Source organism: Serinus canaria, chromosome 13, assembly GCF_022539315.1.
Source record: "Serinus canaria isolate serCan28SL12 chromosome 13, serCan2020, whole genome shotgun sequence".
NCBI classification, from domain to species: Eukaryota; Metazoa; Chordata; class Aves; order Passeriformes; family Fringillidae; genus Serinus; species Serinus canaria.
The window spans coordinates 2,851,264-2,875,820 of record NC_066327.1 but is presented as its reverse complement, the minus strand read 5'-3'; the positions used below and the strand labels follow the sequence as shown (position 1 = coordinate 2,875,820).

Here is a 24,557-nt window from a genome sequence, read left to right as displayed (position 1 = left end):
CCTGGCCCCTCCATGCCAGCCCTCCCCTTCCTCACACCCTTCATGTGAGTCACATGGACCCACTGGTGTGGTACAAAATGATCCAGAGGATTTCTTTGGTTGGTTGGTTGGTTGGTTGGTTGGTTGGTTGGTTGGTTGGTTGGTTGGTTGGTTGGTTGGGGTTTTTCCCCACTCAGTGAAGCAAACTGCCTCCTGGGAGGTTCTGCCAGATGTCGGGTGCTGCAGCACGTCCAGAGAAAGGACTGGAGCTGGGGAAGGGTGTGAAGCACAGGTCTGATGAGGAGCAGCTGAGGGAGCTCAGGGAGGCTCAGCCTGGAGAAAAGGAAGCTCAGGGGAGACCTTCCCTCACTCTACAGCTCCCTGACAGGAGATGGTAGCAAGGTGGGAGTTGGCCTCTTCTCCCAGGCAACAAGTGACAGGGTTAGAGAGGATGGTTTCAAGTTGTACCAGGGGAGGTTTAGGCTGAATATTGGGGAAAATTTCTTCAGCAGAAGGGTGTTCAGGCATTGGAACAGCAGTGGTGGGGTCACCATCCTTGGAGGGTTTAACAGACATGTGGATGTGGCACTCAGGGACATGGTTTAGCAGTGGCCTTAACAGTGCTGGAGGAATGATTGAATTCAATGATCTCAGAAGGCTTTTCCTGCTTAAATGATTCTGTGACTGTACAAGGAGGGCAGCACAGCTGGGGCAGACGAGGCTGGGGAGTGATGGTGCTTCACTGCCTGCACTCAGGGAACTGCAGCCTCTTCTTGGTGCCCTGGAAGGGCTCTTGAATGTCTCCCACACCTCCCATCAGCCAGCAGGTTTCCTTTGGGATACACTTCTGGTGCTGGCTGAGATCTTCAGACAGAGCAGGGGTAACTGTGTATCCTGTTTTTCTCTCGCCCAAGAATATACCATGTCATGTAACTAATTTAAATAATTTCTTCCTGGTTGAGCCTCATTAGGGACCCAGCATTAAGCTGGCCTGATTAGATCTACTAATCGATGGTGGGGAAAAAGAAGCTGGTTTCAGCACGCACAGGAGCAGGATCATGCTGCTCCACTCCCTGGAGGCCACCACGGTCCCCAGACACATTCCCACCACGGTCCCCAAGCCCACCTCACGGCCCCGAGTACAGCATCCCTCCACAGGTGGCCACTGCTGTCCCCTCGCCACTGGCCACCACGGTGAGTCACGGTCATGTGCCAGGGGCAAGGACGATGACTGAACGCTCCAACCTGTGTCCTTGACCTATTTAATCTGGGTAAATTGCTTTCCCAGGCTCTGTGCCGGGACCTTCTCCTACGCACGTGTCCCGTTATCAGCAGGAGGCGGCAGCGCCCGTGCAAAGGTCCCGGTCGCCAGCCAGGTGTCCCGTCCTGCCCCCGCAGAGAGGGGAGCGAGGGCGAGGTTTGGGGGGCTGGGGGACCAACCTGGCCCTGCCCTGGTGGGACGAGGCTCTCCGGGTCCTGCTGCTGCTGGCCCCGGTCCCGAGCAGGCTGAGGCTGCCGAGCCCCCCGTGCCCCTCGGTTTAACCCCTTCCAGCCCCGCTCGGCTGCACTGCCGGAGCGCCCTGCCCACGGCACGGCCGGGAGCCCGCGGGGCCTGCCCGGCTCCAGCTGCTCGGGCTCCGCTGCACGGCCGGGGCAACAGGGACAGGGGCACGGACAGGGACATGCAGGGCAACAGGGACAGAGGCAGCAGCTGGGCCAGGGACAGGAGCAGAAACGGGGACAGTAACAGTGGCTGTGACAGGGATGAGGCGGGGACAGTAACAGTGGCAGTAGCTGGGACAAGAACAGGGACAGGACACGGACAGAGACAAGGGCCATAGCTGTGGCAGGGACAGGGCAGGGAGAGGCGCAGGGACAGAGACAAGGGCAGTAACTGGAACAGGGACAAGGGCTGGGGCAGGGACAACGACAGGGACAGGGGACAGTAGCTGGGACAGGGGAGGGACAACGACGGACGGTAGGGACAGAGACAAGAGCAGAAGCTGGGACAGTGACAGGGAAAACAACAGGGACAGGGGCAATAGCTGGGACTGGGACAGGGACAAGAGCAGGAGCTGGACAGGGCCCGGAGCCGCCCTGGTCCCTCCCTCTGCTCACGCCCCCATTATGACCACGCCTCCTGGGCGGGGCCCGGGCATTGACGTGTCCGCCCCGTTCGGAGGGGGGCGTGGCCGGTTTGTCGTGACGTCACCGTGCCGCGGGGTGCGCAGCAGGTGCGGGCGGCGGCGCGAGACGCGCAGGGCGCAGGTACCGGGGCTCCGTGAGGGGCCGGGGCGTCCGGGCCGGGTCGGGCTGGACTCGACTCGGCTCGGCTCGGCCCGGCCCGGGCTCGCCTCGCCTCGCCTCGGCTCGGCTCGGCTCGGCTCGGCTCCGTGCGGGTGGGAGCTGCGGCGGGTGAGGGGAGCGGGGCCGCGCAGGACTGATGAGGAGAAGGAGGATGAGGAGCATGAGGAGGAAGGCTCCCCGGGGTGAAGGGCCGGAGCCGTCCCGTCCGTGGGTGCCCGCCCTGCGGACAGCGCTGCGGAGGGGTCGCGGCAGGAGGGGCCCGGTGAACTCCCCCAGCCCGGGGGTGCCGCCCTGCCTGGCAGCGCCGGCCGTGCGGGTTTTGTCCGAGAGCTGCTCCTCACAGCTCCAGGCTGGCGGGGAGCGGGGCTGGGGGAACGCTGGCAGCTCCAGCGCTGCCCTGTCCGCGGGGAACGCGGTGCTGCCCGGCTGAGGCCGTGCGTGACCCAGGGCGGGTGTGCACGGGTGGTACTGATGCTCAGGCTGTAGGGCAAGAGGTATGGCAGCACTCGGAGTAAAAATAAAAGTGCTGCATGGTGTGTTTTAAAGCCATTATGGTTGTCCTGGATTTATGTTTTCTGTTGCTATAGCTGAGGACACCTCATTTGGATAATTAAATGTCACGGTGAAATAGGAGAATGAGGGAAGGAGAGGACTCGTCTCCTGTCTCTACCGCATGGATGTGCCACCCACCCCCTGTGACGGCAGCGGGCAGCCCCTCTCTGTCCAGGCTAGTGCCAGCATCTGTCCCGCTCATCCCAGCCTCGTGTTTAGCTTTATCTGACAGGGAAAAAAGAGGTGCTTTTTGCTTTTGATGCCTGTACTACGTGTGTGAACAACCTGGTTGTAAATAGGGTAAGTCTGGGTAAGGTAGTGAGTGTGGGTGAGTTATAATGACTGTGCTGAGCAGCTGCCTTCTCCTTGTGCTGTGTAAATACAGGGATAGGATACAAGGTGTGGGAAGTGCTGCTGTGCTAGCAATGGGGTATTTCTCATCAGTTGCTTAAATAATAAGTGACTCTTCCTAGAAATTTTTGATGATGATAATAATAACATTACTATATCAGGTAGACTGAGGAGGAGGTTGAAAACACTGAGACTTTATAAATGTTTCTGATCACATTTCAGTGCTTTTTGGGGACAGTCAGGGATTAATGTGCATGTTAGATAATAATCTCCTACTGCACAGAATAGTGGTTTAACAGGAACTTCTGCAGCACAAAGTCTGCTACCCTCTTCCCCTTATGCCATAAAGGCCATCTTTGTTAAATACTGATTTGTCATTCCCGAAGGGTGTGAGAGCTGTAACTGATAATCTGCAGAGGCTGGTGGGTGTCCTTGCAGCAGAGGTCGAAGAGGAGCCTGTCCTGTAAAGGAGGAGCTCTGACATGGGTGGGGGCTCTGTGTGTCTGAGCAGACCCTGCGAGGCTGTGCCCTGGTGCCAGTCAGAGCAGAGAGCTCTGCTGTTCTGCTGCCCTGTGTCCCTCAGGGCCATGCTACATTTAAAATTGGCAGTGGTTTGCTGCTCAGAAAACCAGAGGTGTTCAGTGAGTGTAAGCAGAGATCGTAGCATTGCACTGGGATGACAGAGAAGTACCTGGAGGGCTTTGTGTGCCCTAAACAGAGGAGCTGCCTGTTCTCAGGTACTTCTTGCAGGATCAGATGAATATGTTACCTGATTTATTTTTTTCTACAAGGGCAGAGCAAGTTTGTGTAACTCTGAATGTTCAAGAAACAGGTCTGCATTTCTCCTGTCCCATTTGTCATCTCTCTGTGGCAGGGCTGGAAGCTTGTCAGGGCTCCCTGAAAACTTCTTGTGGGCACTGGAGCCTTGAATGGGCAGGTTCACTCGTTCTGTGCTGTCAGTATTGACATTTTCTACTCTCTGAGCTGCGTATCCTGCCTTTCTCAACTTCCTGCTGCTGACCTCAAAGCCAATGGCTCAATGAGTAGAAAATAGCACCGTCATTTCTGGGAATAGGGGAAGATAGGAAGGACCCAAGTCATTCAGGCAGACTGTCAGTGTTGCCAGGCCTGGCATCCTGCCTGCCTTCCCACAGGCAGCCCGGGAGCCTCCGAGCCTGCCCAGCCCAGCAGGGGAGAGCCTGCCTTCCCCAGGGTTCTGCTGAAGTGCTTGGCCTCACAGCCCTGCTGAGGGACAGGCCAGTGCTGGGCTAGCCTCACTGCTGTATCCTGGGAGCTCTTCCCAGCTGGGATCCCCTTCTGTGGAAGTGCCATCACCAGCCGGTCCTGGGAGGGAGCAGTGCTGTGCTCCAGTGCCTGCCCACAGCTGGCTGGGATTGCAGAAGCTTTGGGGAATGGACCTCCTTGGAAGCATCTAGTCTGTTGTATTCCTTATGGTGAACAAAAGCTGCTGTTTCTGTCACAAATATCAGAGAGAGAAATTTCCACACTAGGAATATAATGTATTCTTGAGGTATTATTTGGTCTTACCAGCTATTGAGGGCAGTCCCTTGATATATGGAAGTTTTTCAGCCCCTGACAAGGTAAGGCAAAGGCTTTCTTGGTTTGGTGACCACTGGGAGAATCTGGGAGTGGCCTGTGACAAGCAGACATTAAAGAGGAGTTTTGCATATGCCCTACAGGCAAAGTAAAACATCATGTTAGAGCCACATGAAAGAAATGGAAAAGCAGAAAAAGTGAGAAAACATGGAGGGGGTTGGAGAAATCTCAGTCTCATTACATTTTCCAGCCTATCATGGAAATCTCTTCCTGAGTAATGAGATCTCAGCTGTAGAAAATGCCTGTGTTTTTGTCTGCACACAGCAACATAGCTGTGCCTTGGGAGCTGTGTGCTGCTGCCAGTGTGCTTCTGCTTGAGGTGCTGGAAAATCATCCTGCACTTAATCCACCAGTGTTTCAGAGCTGGGGAAGTTTTTCTGAAAGACTGCTGCTGTTCCATGGCTGGAATGCTGCCAGAACTGAATAACATACAAATGTATTATCTGAATAACATACAAATCTGAATAACATACAAATATATTATCTGTACTTGCTAATTTTCTTGCCAGTCAAACTTCTTGTTTCACATTCTCAGTTAGACCTACAAAGCTTCTTGCTTTAACTGTTATTTGCAGGTCTAGTTTTACCTGACAATCAGATGTTTTCATTGAGTTTTTTGTTGTTTTGATATTTGTTGCACCTTAAAACAGTCAATACACCACTTTAACAGCAAATTATAGTCATGTATTTCCAGAATTATCTAAGGCAACACATTATACAAAGACTTGAACAAGAGCAGTGCATGCAAAATCATTCAAAACCTGAAATCAAGATGTTGATGCTTCTCTCTGAAATTATTTGTGTAAAGGACTTTGCTTTTTGGTGTGTTTTGCCCCAGGCACTGCTGTACCTGGGCAGAGTCTCACCTGGTGTGTCAGCAACAAGTACCGTGGCTGACACCACCTGAGGGGCTGTGAAGTGATGCTTTCCATCTTTGTAATTGTTAGTTCCTAGTGGTAAAGTATGTTTCATCTAAAGGTTTTCTAAAACCTTTCATCAGATGTCTGGAACACTGCACAATTTCCCCCCCATAAAGCTGCAGTTCATGTAGTAACAGTAGCAGGGCATTGGATTTGGGATTTTTCTCACTAATGCTTTTATTGTAGGAATTATATCAGCTTCATACTTTCCTTCTGCCATGCAGAACATGTAGGTAGACAGTGGGCAGGCAGTAAGTGATGGGTAGTGTTTCTGAAGAGGTTTGTGTGTTGGTAACAATTGATGAGACATTGAAATTTGTCTGAAGAAGGAAAATCCTGGCGTGCAATCCTGTGTGGGTGTGAGGGTGCATTGGTAAGAGCTCTGTGGAGATCTGTGACTGTGAAGCTCCACAAGGGATGTTGCCTCTGAGGCAAAAACTGTCAGCATGACAGCCCTTTAGCACTGGTTTCTGAAACCAAAATCACCTGGACATGTGCATATCCATTATGGTTTTGCCAAGAAGGCAGGGCAGGCAGTGGGACTGGGGAGCTGGGACAGTTTGTAGAGACCAGTGTCAGCCTCAAGCACCAGTTTCGCTTTCCATTTTCACACATGGGCAGACTTCAGATCTCTGGAGGGCTTGGAGGACACCAGGAGGAGGGAATACCTGGCTCAGGAAGGTTAAATGCTTGTTCATCCAAACCATTGCTCACTGCACAGAGCTGCCTGATCTGATGGCTTCAGCCACATGAGCAGCAGCAGTTGTTTTGTGCAGGAGATGCCTGACAGCCACTCAACTAAACATGAGGAAATGCCCCTCTTCCCAAGGACTGTGAGTGTCCTGGAGTCCAGGACACCTCTTAAGGAAATGGGCTTGGGCAGAAGAGTGGGTTTTAGCTTTTCCTTTTACAGAACAAAGCTGGGCTTTTTGCTTTTGCCTAGACCTGCATTTTGGAAACTAAAGTAGTTTCAAACAGCTTTTGTCAGAAAACGTGGGAGTAGCTCTTGCTCCCCCTCAGCTATTAGTCTAGGCTGATGGAGCTACCTGGTGAAGTGGGAGGGCAAACCAGGGAGGAAGCTTTTCCTGGAAGCAAACTGAGCAAGAATGGAATCTCTTACAATTTATCCTTAACATACCTTTCATACAATCAGTAAATGGAGCTGACAAATAAGCTGGTAAGAGGGAACCACGGAGCCGGTGCCATTTAAAAGCCACTTGTGCTCTTTTTCATTTGGATACTGTTCATATGAAATGTAATTTAAATGCTAGGCTGGTTGCCAGGAGCTGGATTGTTGATGTTAAATGTACTTTCCATTAGAGCTCTGTATTGGAAAACTACTTCCTAGCGCTGCAGGCATTGGAGGGAGTGGGTTACATCAGGGTGCCCCAGCTGTCCTTCTCAGAGTCTGGCCTCTCACCCTGCCCTCTACCTTCATCTCTGCAAAGACCAGCTGAATCAATACCTGCCATACCCAAAACGTGATTCCTCCTGACCACAGCAGCACGAGGTTCAGTGCTTGTTCTGCTGTCCTAAAAACAAGCAACTTCTCACCTTTAAATTCCAGAAATCTGCCAGTTGCATTTGGGTCATTGTAGGGGGTTTTTCTTCTGTGTTCTAGACTGCTAATTTTCTTTGGTTTGTTTGATTGTTTAATTTACTAATCCCCCATTTGTTTTCATAGGGATGTTTGTTGCACTGTTCGCTATGCAAGAGAAGGCTTTTCACACTGTTTCAGCACCCTGGTTAGATTGCCCTCTCACCCCCATGCACAGTTCTTTATTTAATGTATTCACCTGCACTGGAGATTGCATTTGAAGGATCTGACTTGCAGGCAGCTGTCCATAGGGACTGGTATTTATTTGCAGGTGGATTAGTAGCTGTGAACACCTACTGTGTAAAAATACAGATGGTTTTATGCATGCTCTCCTCAGTTTTGCCAAGGTAACAAGGTGCCAACAGGTAGAAGCAGATTCCTACTGCTCTCCTGTCGTTTCGTCAGTAATTATGGTGACCGTAATTAGTCTGACCTCAAGAGATGTTTGGGAGTGCCAGCCTTGTACGTGGCCTTTGGAGGAGGGAAAAGGGTGAAACTGGGTCATCTTGGCAGGCTCTGAGGGGTCTTTTTTTGGGCCCCCCTTGTGCTAACAGAAAAGTGTTCTTCCAACATGCTTTCCTTTATTCTCTTCATTCTTGGTTGTTTTCATGCATCATGTTACTCTCTGACCAAAAGTCCTCCCTGTCCAGGCCCCCAGGCTGTGCCATAGGGCTGCACTTATGGAGTGACGTATCCAACAGCCAAAATTAGGCTTCCTGTTTCTTTTTTCCTAGTTTTAGAGGTGGCAACCTGTGGATGGTGAGACTTCCCCAGGCTGAAACTGAGGCTGTTTTCAGGAAGAGGCTGTGCTGTCACTTGGGTGAGCAGTGGGGTGAACTGTACGTGTGCTGTGCCAGGCTCTACAGGAGCTATTCCCACTTGGAAGGATCTCGCAGTTGCAGTGACGTTCAGTGCAACTTGAGCTCTGTTTTTAGCTTGATGGATGGCAAGAGCTGCCCTGGGAGTGGGCTGGGAAAGGGGTGGGAAGCAGGAGACAGCTGTGGCACTGTGCAGAGAGAGTCTGCCTGCTTCCTCCTAGACAAATGGGGACACTAAAAGGCACAGCCATGGCTGGAAAGAATAATCAAGGAGTGTTGCAGGCGCTGTTGAAGCAGTCAGTCTTCAGCTCAGGAGAGATGCCTGAAAAAAGAACAAGATAATAAATTCACGAGTGTGCTGGAAGAGGAGGATCAGGAGCAGGATCAACGACTGACTACAGTTCTGTAGCAGTTACTTTGGTTTGCTGGCCTTGTACAAGGCAGTAAGTGTGAAGCAATCAGAAGTTTTTTCAAAGCCTAATGGTGAAATTTGTTTCTCTAAGGATTGGTTGCCAAAGTAGACAAGCTAAATATATACATGTGTGTGTAGTGAATGCAAAGCATTTTAGTTCTGTACTTGTACCTTTTGCTAAGCCTTAGCTAGAGCCAGGTTACAGCTGTGGAGGGACTGATATTCTCCCAATGGATGGTGGTTCTTGCCTGTTGGTACCTCTGTGTGTACATGCATATCTGGGGTCATGCACATTTTCTATACAACACCATACTTCAATGACTTCTGCTTTGCAGACCTTTTGCAGCCTTCTGGCTGGGGTATGGTAAACAGCTTGTTTAAAAATGAAACCCTGCTGTTGGGGTAGGGGAAATAATGTTTACTTAGCAGTGTGGAACAAAGGAGTTTGAATATAACTTAAGGGAACAATGATGTACCAATGAACTTGCCCCTTAGCAAAAGTACTGATGTGCTGGGGAGGAAGGAGGAATAGGCACGTGGTTTGCCATTCTCTTCAGATGGATTAGCAATTTCTCTGTTGTTAAGCAGCAACAGACAGGGCAAATGCTTAGTTACAGTCAAGGAAGTCTCTTTGTTTGCAAGGAAATCTCTTTGTGAGGCTGTGCAGGGACCATTGAGCTCTGTAGTGGCTCTTCCTGCTGGACCTCCTGCAGCGCCATGGAAAGCAAAGGGCTTTACTGATGGTTGGCTTCTTTCTTCTGAGCTTTGCCTCTGAGAGGTGCTAACCAGGAAAGCCACAGATAAGAGTTCTGATGCAACCTCACAGGGGTTGGTCCTGGTTGCAGCTCACACAGAATTACTGGTTGGGGTGAGAACCCGCAGCAAAGCTTGGTGATACATTTGACTAAGAGCTCAGGTATGTCTCTGAAAAGTATCTGCTTCGTGATTCAAAGCCCTGCCTTGCAAACACATAGCCATGGGAGTAAATAGGGCTGGGAAGTGTGTTAAGTCATGTATGAGGTCATGAAGGAAATGAGACTGAAGGAAATCTCAGTGTTATCACACAGCTCAAAAAGGGCAAGTAGGGATGTGTGTATGTGTAGCAATGACTGGCACTGAAACTGAGGGACAAGGAAAGATTCTTTCCGAGAACTTAGGTTCCACATCTACCACCTGGGTTTGCTAAATGCCTTGATGAATTCTGCCGGAGTTTCCTCACTCATCACAGACAAATCCCCAGTGACTGCTGAGAGTGTTCATGCTGGACACTCTCTTTTTTATCTCTTGCCTAATCTCAGTTATGTTACTTTACCCTCAGTTGTGGAATATGCTTTTCTTAGTCTCCATCTTTTCCTCTGTTCTGCTCTCTCTGCCCAGGCATCTGTACAGCTGTCAGTAGATTCTGGCCAGTTTTCCCCTCGGTACCTCTCCCATATCAGCAGATGGAATCTCAGTGACTGCCTCCACTCCAACCTGCCTTCTCTTCAAAAACTGTTTTGACATGGCTAACACAGAGCTGGTAAACAAAGAACACGAGTGGTTCTTTCTTGTTCCCTGTGCTGCCACTTCCCTGTTTGCTCAAGCCACTGCATTTTTAACTCCCTCTGACCATTTCACAGACACTTCTGCAGAGCTGCTGATGTGCAGGTTTTTTTGTTCATCCCCATGTCTGTTGGTTTGAACCAGGCTCTTTTCTTAGCACACTCTTTCAGGGGTTTCTGAGCTGTACCAAGTACACCTGATCCCCACTCGGCCCTTTCTGCAGGGCTGCTTTGTTACCTGGGTGGTTCCACTGGCTCCAAAGGGATTCTGGCATGTTCTCATGCTGGATGCTTGCACAGAGGCCAGGCAGGCTCCCTGCTTGGCTACCAAAGGGAGTGAATGGCCAGTCCTGATGGAGAAGGGTGGCCCTCAGCAGTCCCAGCACAAGTTCCTCTGGTAGGGGAGCAGTGGAATGGGCTGAGTTTGTTATTTGCTGACTGAATTTGAGTTCACAGCCAGCTGAAGAATCACAGCATCTGTTAAAGCTTGCTTCAGCACTAAAATACCAGTGATATTGAACGTAGATAAATGAATTGATGCATATGAAGGGACAGAAGGGAAGACTGACCTTCCCTGGAAAGGGTAGGCTGAGTTGACCATCCTCTTGGGCAGAAGGACTTTGAAAAACTGAAGTAATCCAGGTGCATCTGCTGGAGCTGGACAGTGCTCATCAAAACAAGCTAAACCCAGGGAGTTCTTAAAGTTTATGAACAAAACATGGTCTGTTGTTTGCTGCCTTTGAATGCCTTGTGTTATGTGTATATAAAAACATGTATTTGTACCTAGGGTGTGAAATTACACGCTTGGACAGAGAAGGGGGACATGGATGGAGAGGTTGTCCTCTGCCCAAGGAGCAGAAAATGGGCTGGGGCTCTTTGATTTGGAACAGGGCATTTCCACAAGCCACCTCCCTGGTTTGGTGCATCCCTAAATTCAGGGAAGTGACCTCCTGCAGTCACCCTGATGGGCAGGAGGCAGTTTTCCACCAGGCAGGCAGCAGTACCCAGGAGCAGGCACAGAAGCTGTACATTGGGTCAGGGAGGATGAGCAAACCAGGGGCTTCACAGGGCTGGCTGGGCCATGTCTGGGCACCAAGTGGTTCCTCTGCAACATGCAGTAGTCTGTGGGGATACACACACACACACTCTGGCCTTGTTCTTCCCTGGAAACTTCTTTTGGATGTTATTTTGGGACGATTTTCTGGGTTAGATGAGCATTAGTGGCCTGGTACGTCCCAGTTCTCTAATTGATTGCATTGAAGTGAGTTGTGAGGCTTGCTGCCTGCCTTACCCTGCCTCCCTGAAGGAAGAATTTCTTTGCTGGAGACTTGGTAGGGGCGTTGCATTGCAGTGCAGTGGTTAAAGAGCCTTGAGTTAAGTGTATGTTGTGCTTGTCAGTTTTAAAGTAAGCAGTTAAGTGGTCTGGCTGGCCTAGCAGGGGGGAAAAAAACAAACCATAAATAAAATTCCTGTAATCCCTGGCATTTGGTTAAGCATCATCTGCAGGGTATAGCACTGCCTTAGCAGTTAGCTGGGACAACTTCTTTGTGAAGGGAAGAGGAGGGACAGACTCTGATCTCTTCACTCTGTGACCAGTGACAGGACCCAGGGAATGGCTGGAGCTGTGTCAGGGGAGGGTTAGGTTGGATATCAGGAAAAGGTTCCTCCTCCAGAGGGTACAGGGGGGCCCTGAACAGGGAATGGTCCCAGCCCCCAGGCTGCCAGAGCTCCAGGAGCTCTTGGACAATGCTCCCAGGCACAGGGTGGGATTGTTGGGGTGTCTGTGCAGGCCCAGGGATTGGACTGGATGCTCCTTGTCCAACTCAGCATGTTTGTGATCCTGTGACTGTGCCTGGCACACCAAGAGGAGCTCTAGGATGAATTCAGGTGAGTGACAGCTGCAGCCTGTGAGCCTCAAGGGCTCCTCGGTGTCCTCCAGGGCGGGACGGCAGCCCTGTCCCCTTGGAGCAGCCCCTGGATCGCAGGCACTGCGTGGATCAGCCAGGCTGTGTGCTCGGTGCCACTTGGCACCATCGTGCTGGCGACCTTCGGGCAGGAGCAACGTGTAAACCGGCGAGAGCCTTGGGATCCGTGCTCGGGGAGGGGCAGCCGGCGCTCCGGGCGGTCAAACAGGGGCTGTAATAAAAAACCAGCGGGCTGTAAATAAACACAGAGCAGGCTGTAGACACACAGCGGGCTGTAAACACCCTGCTCGCTCCGCTGCAGGGACTGCAGCAGCCGACCACAGCCCCGGGGCTGCGCCCTCCCGGCCTCTGCCCCGCGCGTCCCGCTGGGCTCCGCTCGCCGTGCCAAGGTGGTTCAGAGGTTTCTGAGCTGTACCAGGTACACCTGATCCCCACTCAGCCCTTTCTGCAGGGCTGCTTTGTTACCTGGGTGGTTCCACTGGCTCCAAAGGGATTCTGGCATGTTCTCGTCCTGGATGCTTGCGCAGAGGCCAGGCAGGCTCCCTGCTTGGCTACTAAAGGGAGTGAATGGCCAGTCCTGATGGAGAAGGGTGGCCCTCAGCAGTCCCAGCACAAGTTCCTCTGGTAGGGGAGCAGTGGAATGGGCTGAGTTTGTTATTTGCTGACTGAATTTGAGTTCAGGTGGAATCCTTTGGTCTTTGCCAGCCCGAGCTCTCTGGATGTGCCCATGGCTCCTGCTGCCCGTCCTGAGAGTGGGAGCACAGTGCTGAGCAGTCAGCCCAGCCAGCTTTGTGCCCATCCCAATGCCATCCAAAGGGGATCCTGCTGGCCAGCCTCTCCCACTGCAGCCAGCAGCAGCAAGCCTGGCTGAAGCAGATTGTGCTGCTGGTATTTCTCCCTGTGGCATGTGGGAGGAGGTGTGCACCAAAGGGAACTGGTGATCTGTCTGCACCCTGTAATAGAGGAAGGAAATAGCAGGGTTCAGCTGCTTCAGCCAGGAAGGTTCCTGAATTTGTAGGATATTAACATAGACTTCTGTTTCTAAGACAGGGAGAAGCTTCGGGAGCCTAATGTAAGAAATGGTTTGCTTAGTCATGCTACTTAGAGGTTCATTAAAATTGCAGTATTGTGATAGTCTTGTCTTCTGATGGCTGTGCCATGAGTAATACATGACATGGGTTTTATGAGCATCAACTCTCTGAGGTGTCTTTAATGTTGCTTTTTGAACGAGGCTGAGCCCAAGGCCTTAATTTCTTGTGGCTGCTTAATGATTTGGTTGTGTATGGCTGGAAGACTACACAACGTGCTGGGGTACAGTATCATCAGGAAATTATTCACATACAGCCTTGCTTCAGAGTGGTCTGGAGGCTTTAACAATTAGCAGAAGTGTAATAGACATTTGTGTTCACTCCTTCTCCTGTCAAAGCTATCAATGTGCCTGGAACAGGCTGCATTTTTCCATTGTTTTCCTTTCCAATATTGACAGAAACAGGAAATAATCACTTCTGAATCTCTCTTAAAAGCATTTTAATTGTGAGTGGAAGCAGAGGGTTTTGCTTTTCCGCTGCAAGACTTAGGTCTTAAGGTGAATACCTGATGCATGGCTGGAAAGTAGCATGTTACTCCTGCTCAGCTGAACCTGTGTCACTTGGAGAAATCACTTCAACTCCCTCCCTGTCCCTGTGATAGGGTTAAAAATAGATTTGCTGCTTGACGAGGTATTTTGAAGTCTGTTTCTCACACAACATAGGGCCCTTGGAGAGCAGTGTGAAATGGAATTCATATGGTCATGGATGAGCAGACAAAAGCAAACTAGTTGTCCTATTTGTTTCCCTCTTTTGCAGGACAGATTCTGCATCCCACATGAGCTACGATAATCCTCCGCCGTACCCCGGCCCGGGCCCGACTGCCCCGTACCCACCCTATGCACAGCAGCCAGGGGCCCCCCCTGGCCCCTACCCTGGCTATCCCCCCGGGCCCTACCAGCCAGGCCAGCCAGGCTACCAAGGATATCCCCAGTATGGATGGCAGAATGCACCTCCACCACCGCCAGGACCAGTGTACGCAGATGGGCCGAAAAACACAGGTATGGCTGAGCAGCTACAGCACCACATCAGGGGCACACTGACCTTGAAGTGTTCACCAGCACCTGGCCCTGACGGCCTTGGAGGAGGTGGAGACTTGTTTGAAGTGCTCATTTTGTTTGCAGCTTGTTTTTGTGCTTTGTTTAATGTAGTGTCTCTCTGGTTGTTGGAGAATACTGCTGAGCATTTTCACTGCTGATTCCTCAAGGGAATCCTTATGCTGAGGTTGTTGCACAGGCTTTAGATTTGCCACAGCTCTCATTCCACCCGTCCCTTGGTTGATAAGTTTCAGCCAAAGGCTGCACAGTTAAAGCTTATATTTTCAAATGTACAATTCCTACTGAATTAATGGGCCTAGGTTTTCTGGAGCCTATCAGTATCTGTCCAGTGATCTACTCATTCCTGGGCATTTGGGTTTTTTCTGAAGTTATTACCATTCTGTGGAAAAACCCTGATTTCTGGGGAAGAGAGGGAGGATGGTGCACCTTCCCTCTGGCAGATGGCTGGTCCATCTGTGTGCCACGTCCCCACAATGTGGCAGATTGGTGTGCCCTGGCACCCACTGCTCTCCTGGGGCTTGCTGCAGGCTCAGGTTGCCAGAGAAGGTGATTAAAGAACCAGAGCTCCTTCTTCTTTCTGTGAGGAGAAGCTGAGAGAGGTGGGACTGTTCAGTGGTTTGAACAGTGTGATGTGGGTCTATCAGGAGGGCCCAAATTTTAGCAGTGAACAATTAGTGTGAGTGAGTAAGAACCTAAATTGAGGGCAAATCATGAGTTCAACTTCCTCTGTAACAGAGTGAGAGCCCTGCCTTTGAGAGGAGGAAGCAGCATGGTGATGCTTCTCACCACCTCCACCACATGGACTCAAAGTGGGAAAAGGGTTTTCCCTGGAGTTTTGGGGTGGCTAAGAGATGTTTCTTACTACTGGACAGGGGACAACTCCTTGTCTCCCATGTTGAACATCTTTGGTTGGTGCCAGTGGTACTTTTTTTGCTATAGGCACAGAAAGGGATGTGCTGGCAGAGGCTGAGGGGACACAGGGGCTGTGGCTTTGAGACAGTTCAGCTGCCTTGGAAACTTGAAGGATCTCATATCAAACTGGATCAGGAACTAATGACACTGAATGTCTTCTACTCTGCCTATGAACCTGTGGACCAGCACAAAGAAATTGGAGGGGACAAGCAGTGAAGTGTTTGAGTCTCTCTCACTGAGAGCCCAGGCTTGTTCTGCAGGTTTGATTTTGTTAAGCCTAAGCTAACACAACTTCAGCTCTGCAGAAGCAGCACTCTAACCCATAAATCAAAAACCTTCTGATAAGTCTTGTCCTTGAACTGCCTTCTGCAGCTATAGGTCTCTGAACCCACCTTGGGAGCCTCTGATTTGCTCTGATTTTGCAGAAGTAGATGTAAAAAAGTGATAGAATTACTGAATGGTTTGTGTTGGAAGGAACTTAAAGATCAGCTTGTCCCAACCCCCTGCCATGGTAGGATCACCTTCCACTATCTCAGTTTGCTCCAAGCCCCATCCAGCCTGGCCTTGAACAATTCCATAAATGTGGTTATGTGTTAATTCCAGGGATGGGGCAGCCACAGCTTCTCTGTGCACCCTGTGCCAGGGCCTCCCCACCCTCACAGGGAAGAATTTCTTCCCAATATCCAGCTAACCCTGCTCCAAGTCCTCCCCAGGCTGCTTTTCACCCATGCTCCACCCAGCCTGTGTTTGTGCTTGGCACGGCCCCTACCCAGGTACAGGAGCTGCTGCTTGGCCCAGCTGAATTTCATGAGGTTCACGTGCCCCCACCTCTCCAGCCTGACCAGGTCCCTCTGGCTGGCACTTATTTCTTTTAAACACATTTATTGATGTCTGCAAAGTGAAGTCAGGTCTATAACTTTGCATTTGTCTGCAAAAGCTTTCTTTTTCTTCATTCTCCTTCTGTTAAACAGCCTTCCCCCCCCACACCCCTTGCTCCTTTCTGGCCAGTCTGGAACCTGATCTTTGTGTTCTGACACTGTAAAAGAGCTTTCAAAGGGGCTTTGTTTAAGAACCCCAGGAGTATCTAGTTTAGAGTGGATGTCTCTAAAAAAGCTATTTTTTTATAAATCTGTTACACTAGTGCCATGTATCTGTTGGAGTGGCTGAACTACTAATATAAAAAATTGCCATCTAATTTAATCAAGGCATTGCAGTCAGCCTAGCTGGTCCAGTGTGATTTCATGTGGCTTGTCAGTTCCTGTGGTGTTTCCAAACAATTATCTGGGAAGAACTACTGTGTGGATGCTTTCCTTTCAGAGCAGATGTTTTGCTCTCCTATGTGACTTTACCTAATCTAATGAATCCAGCTACTCCAAGTAGTATATTAGTATTTCTGAGCAAATGTGTGTCCACAGTGAAAACTAGGAAATTTGCTACACTTTAAATTCTGTGCTTTATATTATTTTATTGTGTGGGCAGACTGCAAAGTGTAGAGCATAGCCAATGTGCTAATGCTAATGTGTGGAAGTAATTATGTATCATATTTTGGTCTTGAGTGGATCACACAGATGGAAATAATTACTGTTGAGCTCTCAGAATCTGATGGTAAAGTAGCATTTTATGGGGATGGTGTTGTTTCATCTTAATTTGTAGCCTGTCAGGAGTAGCAATTGTCACAGGCTGCCCATCTGGCCCTTGGAGAAGTCAAAAATCCTCACATGCCTCACTCTCTGTATTAAAATTGCTCCTGAGATGTAACAGGGAAGCAGCTTAACCTGAGTGCTGCTAAGGGTAGGAAGGAGAAGGTTCTTGCTGTTCAGTGAGCAGTGACTCTGCAACAAATAGCTGAGGAAGGGATGTCACCACCTTTTCAGTGTGCCACTGGATAGGGGGACAAACCTAAAGGCTTCTTGGAGGAAGCTGCAGTCCAGAGCAGTTCTGGACAAGGAGAACACGTGTGTTCCCCTCTGGACTGTCTGTGCAGGGTTAGCCAACCACAAGGATGTCTGGGCTGCAGTGGTGTGGCCATATGACTGCCATGTGGCCACCCCCACAGGGCACTGTGGGACAGGGAGACTGCAGCTGATCCCAGTGATCCTCAGCCCCTTCTCCCAGAGGGGATGGAGTACAAGCTTGCACCTCTCAGAGTCACCCCAGCTACCTCAGGGTGTGAAAGGCCTCAAAGCAAATGTTTTTTCTCCATGTGAAGGAGCAGCAAGCTGGAGACTCACTGGTGACTGGCTGAGGTGGCACAGAAGCCCTGATGGGTTTGTTTTTTGGATGGATGGCTTTTAGGCTTCCCCAGGTTACTGACATCAAAGTCTCCAAAGAAACCCCAGGTCTCACACCTTGCAAGGGCTGGCAACTGACTTGGCTGTTGTTCCTTAGAAATAAACAGCTTGCCCTTTGCCTTTAGAGATGGTGATGTGTGTGCTGGGCCTGAGGGACATGATTCTTAAGGGTGTCTGATTCAGCTTCCTAGCTCTGGGAACCGACCTGCTGATCCCTGTCTGCAGTTTTCTGCTGCCAAGGCTGAGGGCTGGCTCTGTGTCTGTCCACACAAAGTCCATGTGGGTGAGAGTTCCTGGAACAGGGCAGACGTGCCACACAGTGCCTGCGCCAGATGTGCCTGCCCCAGAACACAGCTGGGGAACACACAGCTTTGGCAATGTGGTTCCTTGTGCAGCATTGTGTGGGGAGCAGGTTCTTCTTTACAGAAGGGGCTTGCTTAAGAGGAAGAAGATACCTCGTTCCAGAAGATATCTCATTTCCCCACCAGTATTTTCATGATTTGCTATCAGCTGGTGTAAAGAAACCACAGTAACTGCTGACTGGTCAGCTGGTGCTTTCTTGTCTATGTAAATTAGAGGTGAAATGTAATACAGCTGATAAAGGTATGCTTTAAAAATAAATGGAATGAGCCAAAGTACAAAGTGACACACTAATTCTAAAAGCAGAAGCTGATGCTAGCAATTTGAGCAGTTTTATTTCTACCCCCCTCCCCATTGATACCTGCCAACGTAATGGATGAGGCTGTTCCATGCTGTGCCAAAGGGAACCAGGCTCTGTCAGCAGGCACTGAAGGCAAACAGAGCTCAGGATTGCGTCTGAGCCATTGTACGCACAGGGTGAAATCTTATTTCTGGAAGTTGATTACTTGTAGCAAAGCTGGCTGTGATAAGAGTCCTAGTCACAGTGATGCTGTCTGCCTCCTAATGTTTGCCCAGCTGCAGGATAAACAGGTCACCTAGATACAGGCACTGCCTGCTGCTGCAGGGCTGCATGGATTTTCCTCTTTACCCGTCTGTGTGTGGAAAGGAGAGGATTGGAGTCATTCTGGTGATGCTCTCCAGTGCCTTTCAGTGGTTAAAGGCACTGCTTCCCCTTGCTTCCAAACCACGTGGAACTGAGCCTTCTCCAGCAGGAGTTAATTTGGAGGACCGGCTTTCTCTCTGTATCTGTTGACCCTTTCTAAGTAGTCTGTCAGATCACTTAGTTTAACTGTTCCTGCACCTTCAGGAGCTGCATCTCCAGATGCTGGAGTTCTTCCAAAAAAAAATTTAAATCTTACTTGGCAGTTGTCCTCTTATCTGCTTCTCATTCTTTAGTGTGCTTTAAAACCCAGCATTCTCTCCTCCAGGACTGCTGTATCATCCCTCCCTCTGTTCCTGGCTGCACAAACAGCAGGGGCTGTTGGCTGGCAAACAGTGCAGTCCTGGGGCTGCTGTCTCAGCTCACCTTCACTGCTTCTCACCCCCAAGGAGGGAGTAATCTGATAAAAACCTGATGCAAAGAAAATTATTCCCAATTCAGGTCCAGTATCTGAAATCATGCTGCAGACAAACTGGTCTCAGGAGGCCAAGGCTGGCTCCAGCTTGGGCTGATTTAAATGAGGCTGCTGTTCCAGTCCTTGTCAGCTGGCACCAGGCTGGGTGAGGAGCAAATTGTGCACAGCCTTTTCCCAGCACTGCACAGACTGTGGGGCTGCACAAGGAGGATCTCACTGGGGCACGTTCCCTTTTGCTTTAAACTGGGCTTTGTCCCTCCTCCTGTCAGTCACCCAGAGCACAACTGCAAGACCTTTGGAAGATTAAGTTTGTGCTGTGTAAATCCCTCCAAGCCAGGCCTTGTTTAACTCTAGGGCTGATGCTGATTTTCAGTGTTAGCACTGACACAGGCTGAGGACAGTGCAGCTGACTAAGTTAAAAACATCTTGCCTTAACAGTAAATTTAGATTTTACTGATTTAAAAAAATGTTAGAGGAAGTTCTCAAAATCTGTAGTTTTGGGAGATGTCTCTCATCTGTTGTAGTCTAAAAGCAGGCTGAAAGGTCTGAATTATTGTACATTTGAGCTGAGGGAAAGCTTGTTCTCATGTGACATGTCTCCTGTACACTTTCTAACCTGTGTGCTGGGGTTTTTGTGCTTTGGAGAGCTGGCTGATGCCTGCTGACATCCTGCCCAGACCTGAGTACTCTACAGAAGGTGTGCTGACTCCTGTAAGGAATGCTTGTGCTCTTTAGAGAGGTTGAATCGTTCCCAGGAACATTGATTCACCATCAGTGCTGGTTAGTATCACTTCCATTATCACCAAGATCTCTTAATCCCATCCCTGTGTGTTCAGGTGAGGAAACAATACCTTTCCAGCCCTGAGCTCAGCTGCAGGAAAATCTTCTGCCTGGTTCCTGAGCCCTACCCCAAGCCTGGCTCCCAGGCTGTTGTGTGAGTGGGGAGCAGCTCTGCCTAGGCCAGCATTGGCTCTGGAAAGTGCTGGCTTGGCTGCCTGCACAGTGATTTCCCTGAAATGTGTGGCCTGCTCAACTTCCTGAAAGCTGGAACAGCTCTCTGGGGTGAGTGTCAGAGCTGCTCAGCCTTACAGGAACACAAAGGCAGGAATTTTCCAAACTTGCTGAACCTTGGCATGTGGCCCTGGAAGAGGAAAGGTCTGATACCTGGTCAGTTGTAGATCAGTTGTTTCTGCTTGAGCCCAGGCTGAAATCTGGGCTGGGTCAGCAGTGGCTGACTGGTGGCAGAGGGGATTTGCAGGTGCCTGTACTCTGTGGTATTTTCATTTCCTGACACTTGCTTTCTGCTCAGGTGGCTCTGGCAGTAGCCATTTGTGTTTGGAGCTGGGAGTTGGGAAACTTGTTGTGAGCATTTTGCAGCTTTGGGAGATTTTTGCTTGGAAGTGGGCTATTGAATTTCCATCTGGCTCTGGTATCTGCTTCAGGAGTGTACTGAGGTATTTCCTGAAATCTGAGTGTGGTGTGGTAGAGACTGTGCACACAGGGAAAGCCTCTGGGCAGGAAAGAGTTGTGGGGCTGGGAAATAACAGGCCTGAAGCTGTTAGGCATGAGCAAATACCCTCAGAGAGGAGAAAGAACAATTAAATGCCTTCCTTGCCAAGGGAGTTAGATCTCATCTGTGCCCAGGCTGTGCCCTGGAGGCCTTGTGCAGAGAGCAGCCTTGGTAGCAGCTCAAATGAAAATTTAGTCCCTGTTCTCCAGTCTTGAAATCTCTTCTTCTGCACTTGCTGCCTGTGAGAGGTTTATTCCAGGAAAAGTGGATGTCTGGGAGGCCCTGGCTCCTCCTGCAGCTCTGGGTCTGCAGACCAGACTGTGCACCTCCAGGAGGGGCTCAGGGACATTTAATTTCCTGTTGCTGTCACTTCTGCACCCCTTGGACACACTTGTGCTGACTTTCCCTTCTTTTGACCTCCATCCTGAGCAGAAAAGCTTTCCAAGGACTTGGGTGAGAATGGTTTGAAGGTAAAAGCAGATGCACAGGCTGACCTGACTTAGCAATCTGCTGCAGACAGCACAAAATCATTCTAAGAGGTGGTGAGCAAGATTTCTTGCTTGCTAAACAAGAGAAAACAAAGCTCTTAGTGCAGAAGTGGCTTGTGATAAAACCCACTTAATTGACAAGTGGGAAGAGGCTTATGGGTCCCTTCTCTGCTGTGCTCTCCCTCCCAGATGAGACTCTGGTATTAAGTAATACTCCTGCTCTGACCAGCTGTTCCCATGGCAAACAGCCATTCTGATAGCACAGGAAGGATTTTGGGGCTGCACAAGCAGTGATTGGTAAATTACCCACTGCTGCTTCCCCTCTTGTGCCTCATAGCCAGGAGTGCAGGTGAGGGGTCTGTGCTGGCACACAGCTGGGCCCAAGGAGAGTAAACTTCAGGGCTCTGGGATTTGAGCCCTCCCACCTTAAGAGGGTGGTGGGTGCTGGGCTGTGCTCTCCACCTCCTGCTGCCCAGGCACTGAGCCTGCCCCTTGCTGCCTCTCTGTGCCTGGATGTCATTCCTGTCATACCTGAGACACCTAGGCAAGGGCCTGGCCCCTGGGGTGTACAGCAGAATTCCTGGGAGAGCTTGTGGAGCCCAGGGGCTCTCAGGCACCATCACCACCCCGTGTAGGTGAGGTGGTACCTTGGCAGTGATGTCTGTGTCTGGATCCTGGGAGAGGATGGACTGATTCTGGCATCAGAGCCCTTGTACTGCAATCCTGGTAGAGACAGTAAAGCACTGCAGTGAGGGGCATTGCAGTCTTAAGGTCACAATTTTAGTTTATGCCAAACTGGGTGAAAAGTACAGCTCATTCCTTCATGGAGCTAATGATTAACGTATCAATTAGGTGTGAGAAGAAACAAAATGTATATGCTCAAGATAAAGTAGACTGTACATGAAATAAGAAGGTATTGTAGTATTTGTTTTAAAAACAAAGTGGGAGTTATTTGCACTGGTTTGTGCAGGCCACTGCTGTGTGATTACAGGGCCTGATACCATTTTCAGGGTAAGCATGATTCATTGTGCTCTACGCTCTTTAAGGCTGATTAGGAGCTGGGAGGGTCTCTCAGTTTATACCTTCTCCCATCCTGTTTTAGGAAAAACAATGAAACCATCAAAAATGGAGCCTAGAACTGAGTGCTGTCAAGTGCCTCCAAGAGAAATCACCCTTGTTTCTCTTCTTTTTGGGACCACCAGGTTTCTGTCTATAGTGATGAGAACCCTTTGTGCTGTAGGAGGTGGTTGGAGGGCCCAGCCTTGGCCAGAAGAGAGGCACAAAGCAGCTGATGAGGTCCCAGTAAGGCTCACCATGGAAAACTGGGTGGCTTCAGCTTGGAGGCGCTCAGACACTGCGGAATCTCACAAAAGCTACAATTCCCTTCATTGGGAGATTGTGGATTTGGTTTTTGGATATGGTGTTTGGGGACTTGACACTGTGTTTGTCCAGCACTACTGCATGGGCTGCGAGGAGTGGGTGAAGCTGCTACCACGTGCTCTTGATGTCCTCAGGTACTTGTGTCACTGTGTTAGTGCCCTGAGGCCAATGGTAGGTGTCTAGAGGGAGCAGATTGGTGTAGGGTGTCTCCAGAGAGAGGCTGGGCTGGGAGCAGTTCATCCAGCCTGTCTTTGAGCTGCTTTTCAGCTTGCATGCTTTGGTAGCTGTAGCTGAACAGCTGACCACCCTTCAGCTGCCCTGCTCCTCTCCTGTCCTCTGCAAGCCCCACACCAGATCAGAAAAGCTGTTTAATGCTCTGTATATGTGGTTAAAATCTCTCTGGCAATTTGTGTGGTGACAGCAACAAAGCTGCAACTCCTGAAGCATTGATGTGGCTTCTAAGAAAGCTTCACAGACTGTGAGGAGGGGTGGCTGTCTCCCTCCAGAGCATTGCCCAGATGCTCTCCAGGTGTGAAAGTTTCCACTGTTGATGGTGTGCACACTCAGACTGCAGCAGTGGCAGGGCTGCCCTTGAGACTTGCTCTCCTTGGAGAGGAGCTCTGCAGTAGAAGGCAGCAGCCTCTCAAATGTGTATTTCAGGTGGTGTCTTTGGGCCATTCATTGAACTTGGAAGGTGAGTGGGTTTGTTGAAGTACCACAGCTGCCTGCCATGGGGGAAAACCCACAGCTTTTTTTAGAGGGTTTTTACAGAAAGGTGCTTTTGCCACGATGTGCTGCTGATTTAAATGGCTTCCAGCTTTTAGCAGAAGAAGAAGAAGAGGGAATAAACATGAGTGCTGTTTCACTGTTTCTAACAGAAAGGCTCCCCCCAAACCCACGGTGAGTCCTGGAAAGGCTGTGACATGGCTGCTGTCCCCTGCCCTGTCCTGGTCCTACCCAGCTGTTAGTGGGCAGCTGTGCCTGTCCTTTGTCCAGCTCTGGGCAGCCCCTTCCAGCACAAGCCATGGCAGCAGTGCCAGGGGGCTGGGACAGGGTGATGCCCATGGACACTGTGACCCCCCTGTGCAGAGGGACAGTGTCCAACATGAGCCAGCTGAGGCCCAGCTCCCTCTGCACAGGCCCAGGCTGGGGAAAGCAATTTCCTTCAATATTTCAGCAAGTGTTTCATAACAGCACTTTGGACATGCCTTGGATGTGCTTTGTAAGCTGTCCCTGACACTTGGCTGTAGCTTAAAACTTCTCATGGATTAATCATAAATACTTCAGGCACACACTCCCTGCAGTCCTGGACAGCTGATTTGAACTGGCAAAGGGCAGCCTCCTTCTGCCATGTGGATCTGGATGTCTCAGGGCACTGGGGCCCTCAGTTTTGGGTGTGGCAGTGCTCTGGCAGCAGCAATCCAGCTCCCCATGGCTCAGAGGTGGGACAGCTTGAACCTGGTGGGAAACCAGGGCTGTCAGGGCTTCAGCACAGGGATGTCACCATCTTACACAGAACTCTTGGAGAATTTGGTGTGTGTTTTGCCTCCACTGATTGTAACAGGACCTTCTTAGAGCAAACAAACACACCAAAGAGCTGCTTGGTTAGTGCTCCTGGATCCACAAGGTGAATAAAGCCCAGCCCAAGCCCCTGGGTCACCTTTCCATGGAGAACATGGGCAGAGCTGCTGACATGCTGCTGTGTAAGGTCAGGGCTCCAAGCCTCCATGTTCTCTTTGCAAGACTTCCAGGCTTGGATTCGAGTGCAGGGAGGAGGGAGGGGCCTGACCAAAGTCCTGCCTGCCATGTGACAGATTCCCCTTGGGATAGGATGGGGTGGGTCTGTGGTCCACCCTTTCAGGGGGCTGAAAGAGGCAGCCAGGATGCCAGGCTCACAGGCCATGGACCTTGTTCTGCACTTCCTGTGGGTGTGGCAGGGGCTGGCCCTGGGCACAGCCCTGCCCCGGGCTGGGGGTCGGAGGTGGTGCAGCCTCCCCCTGGCAGCAGCACAAGGAGCCACATTTCCCTCAGATCCTGTTCTGTTCCTGCTGGGAGGTGCCAGCCAGGGCTCTGCAGGGGTGGGCAGGGACAGCAGCTCCTGCGGGAGGAGAGTGTGTGGTACCTCTCCTGCTCCAGCACAGCCTGTCACAGCACTGTCACCTCCTCCTGGGGCTGAAGGGAGAAGGGTGCCTCCATCCTGACATTCCTGGGGCAAGGGCTGCAGGCGCTGTGACAATGGTCAGAGGGAGGGGGGACAGCAGTGCTGGGGTGGTGCTGTGCAGGGGCTCCCCTGGAGCTGGGCTGTGCCTGGGCAGAGG

General features: G+C 50.7%; 1 protein-coding gene across 6 annotated transcripts in view; it reads left to right on the top strand.

Moving 5' to 3' along the window:
* The window catches only part of CYSTM1 (cysteine rich transmembrane module containing 1), a 66,562-nt gene that overhangs the window by 40,480 nt on the left and 1,525 nt on the right, over window positions 1-24,557 (top strand). Inside the window, exons 1-2 of one of the 6 annotated variants that reach the window (XM_018915301.3) lie at window positions 2,134-2,213; window positions 13,864-14,105. In XM_018915301.3, coding sequence (XP_018770846.2) covers window positions 13,883-14,105 — 223 coding nt within the window. In that variant the 5' untranslated portion in view covers window positions 2,134-2,213; window positions 13,864-13,882. Of the gene's footprint in view, window positions 1-2,133; window positions 2,248-2,370; window positions 2,395-8,119; window positions 8,144-13,863; window positions 14,106-24,557 lie in introns of those variants that run through there. The other 5 variants (XM_030229165.2, XM_018915300.3, XM_050979871.1 and 2 more) reach the window with 5 other exon arrangements.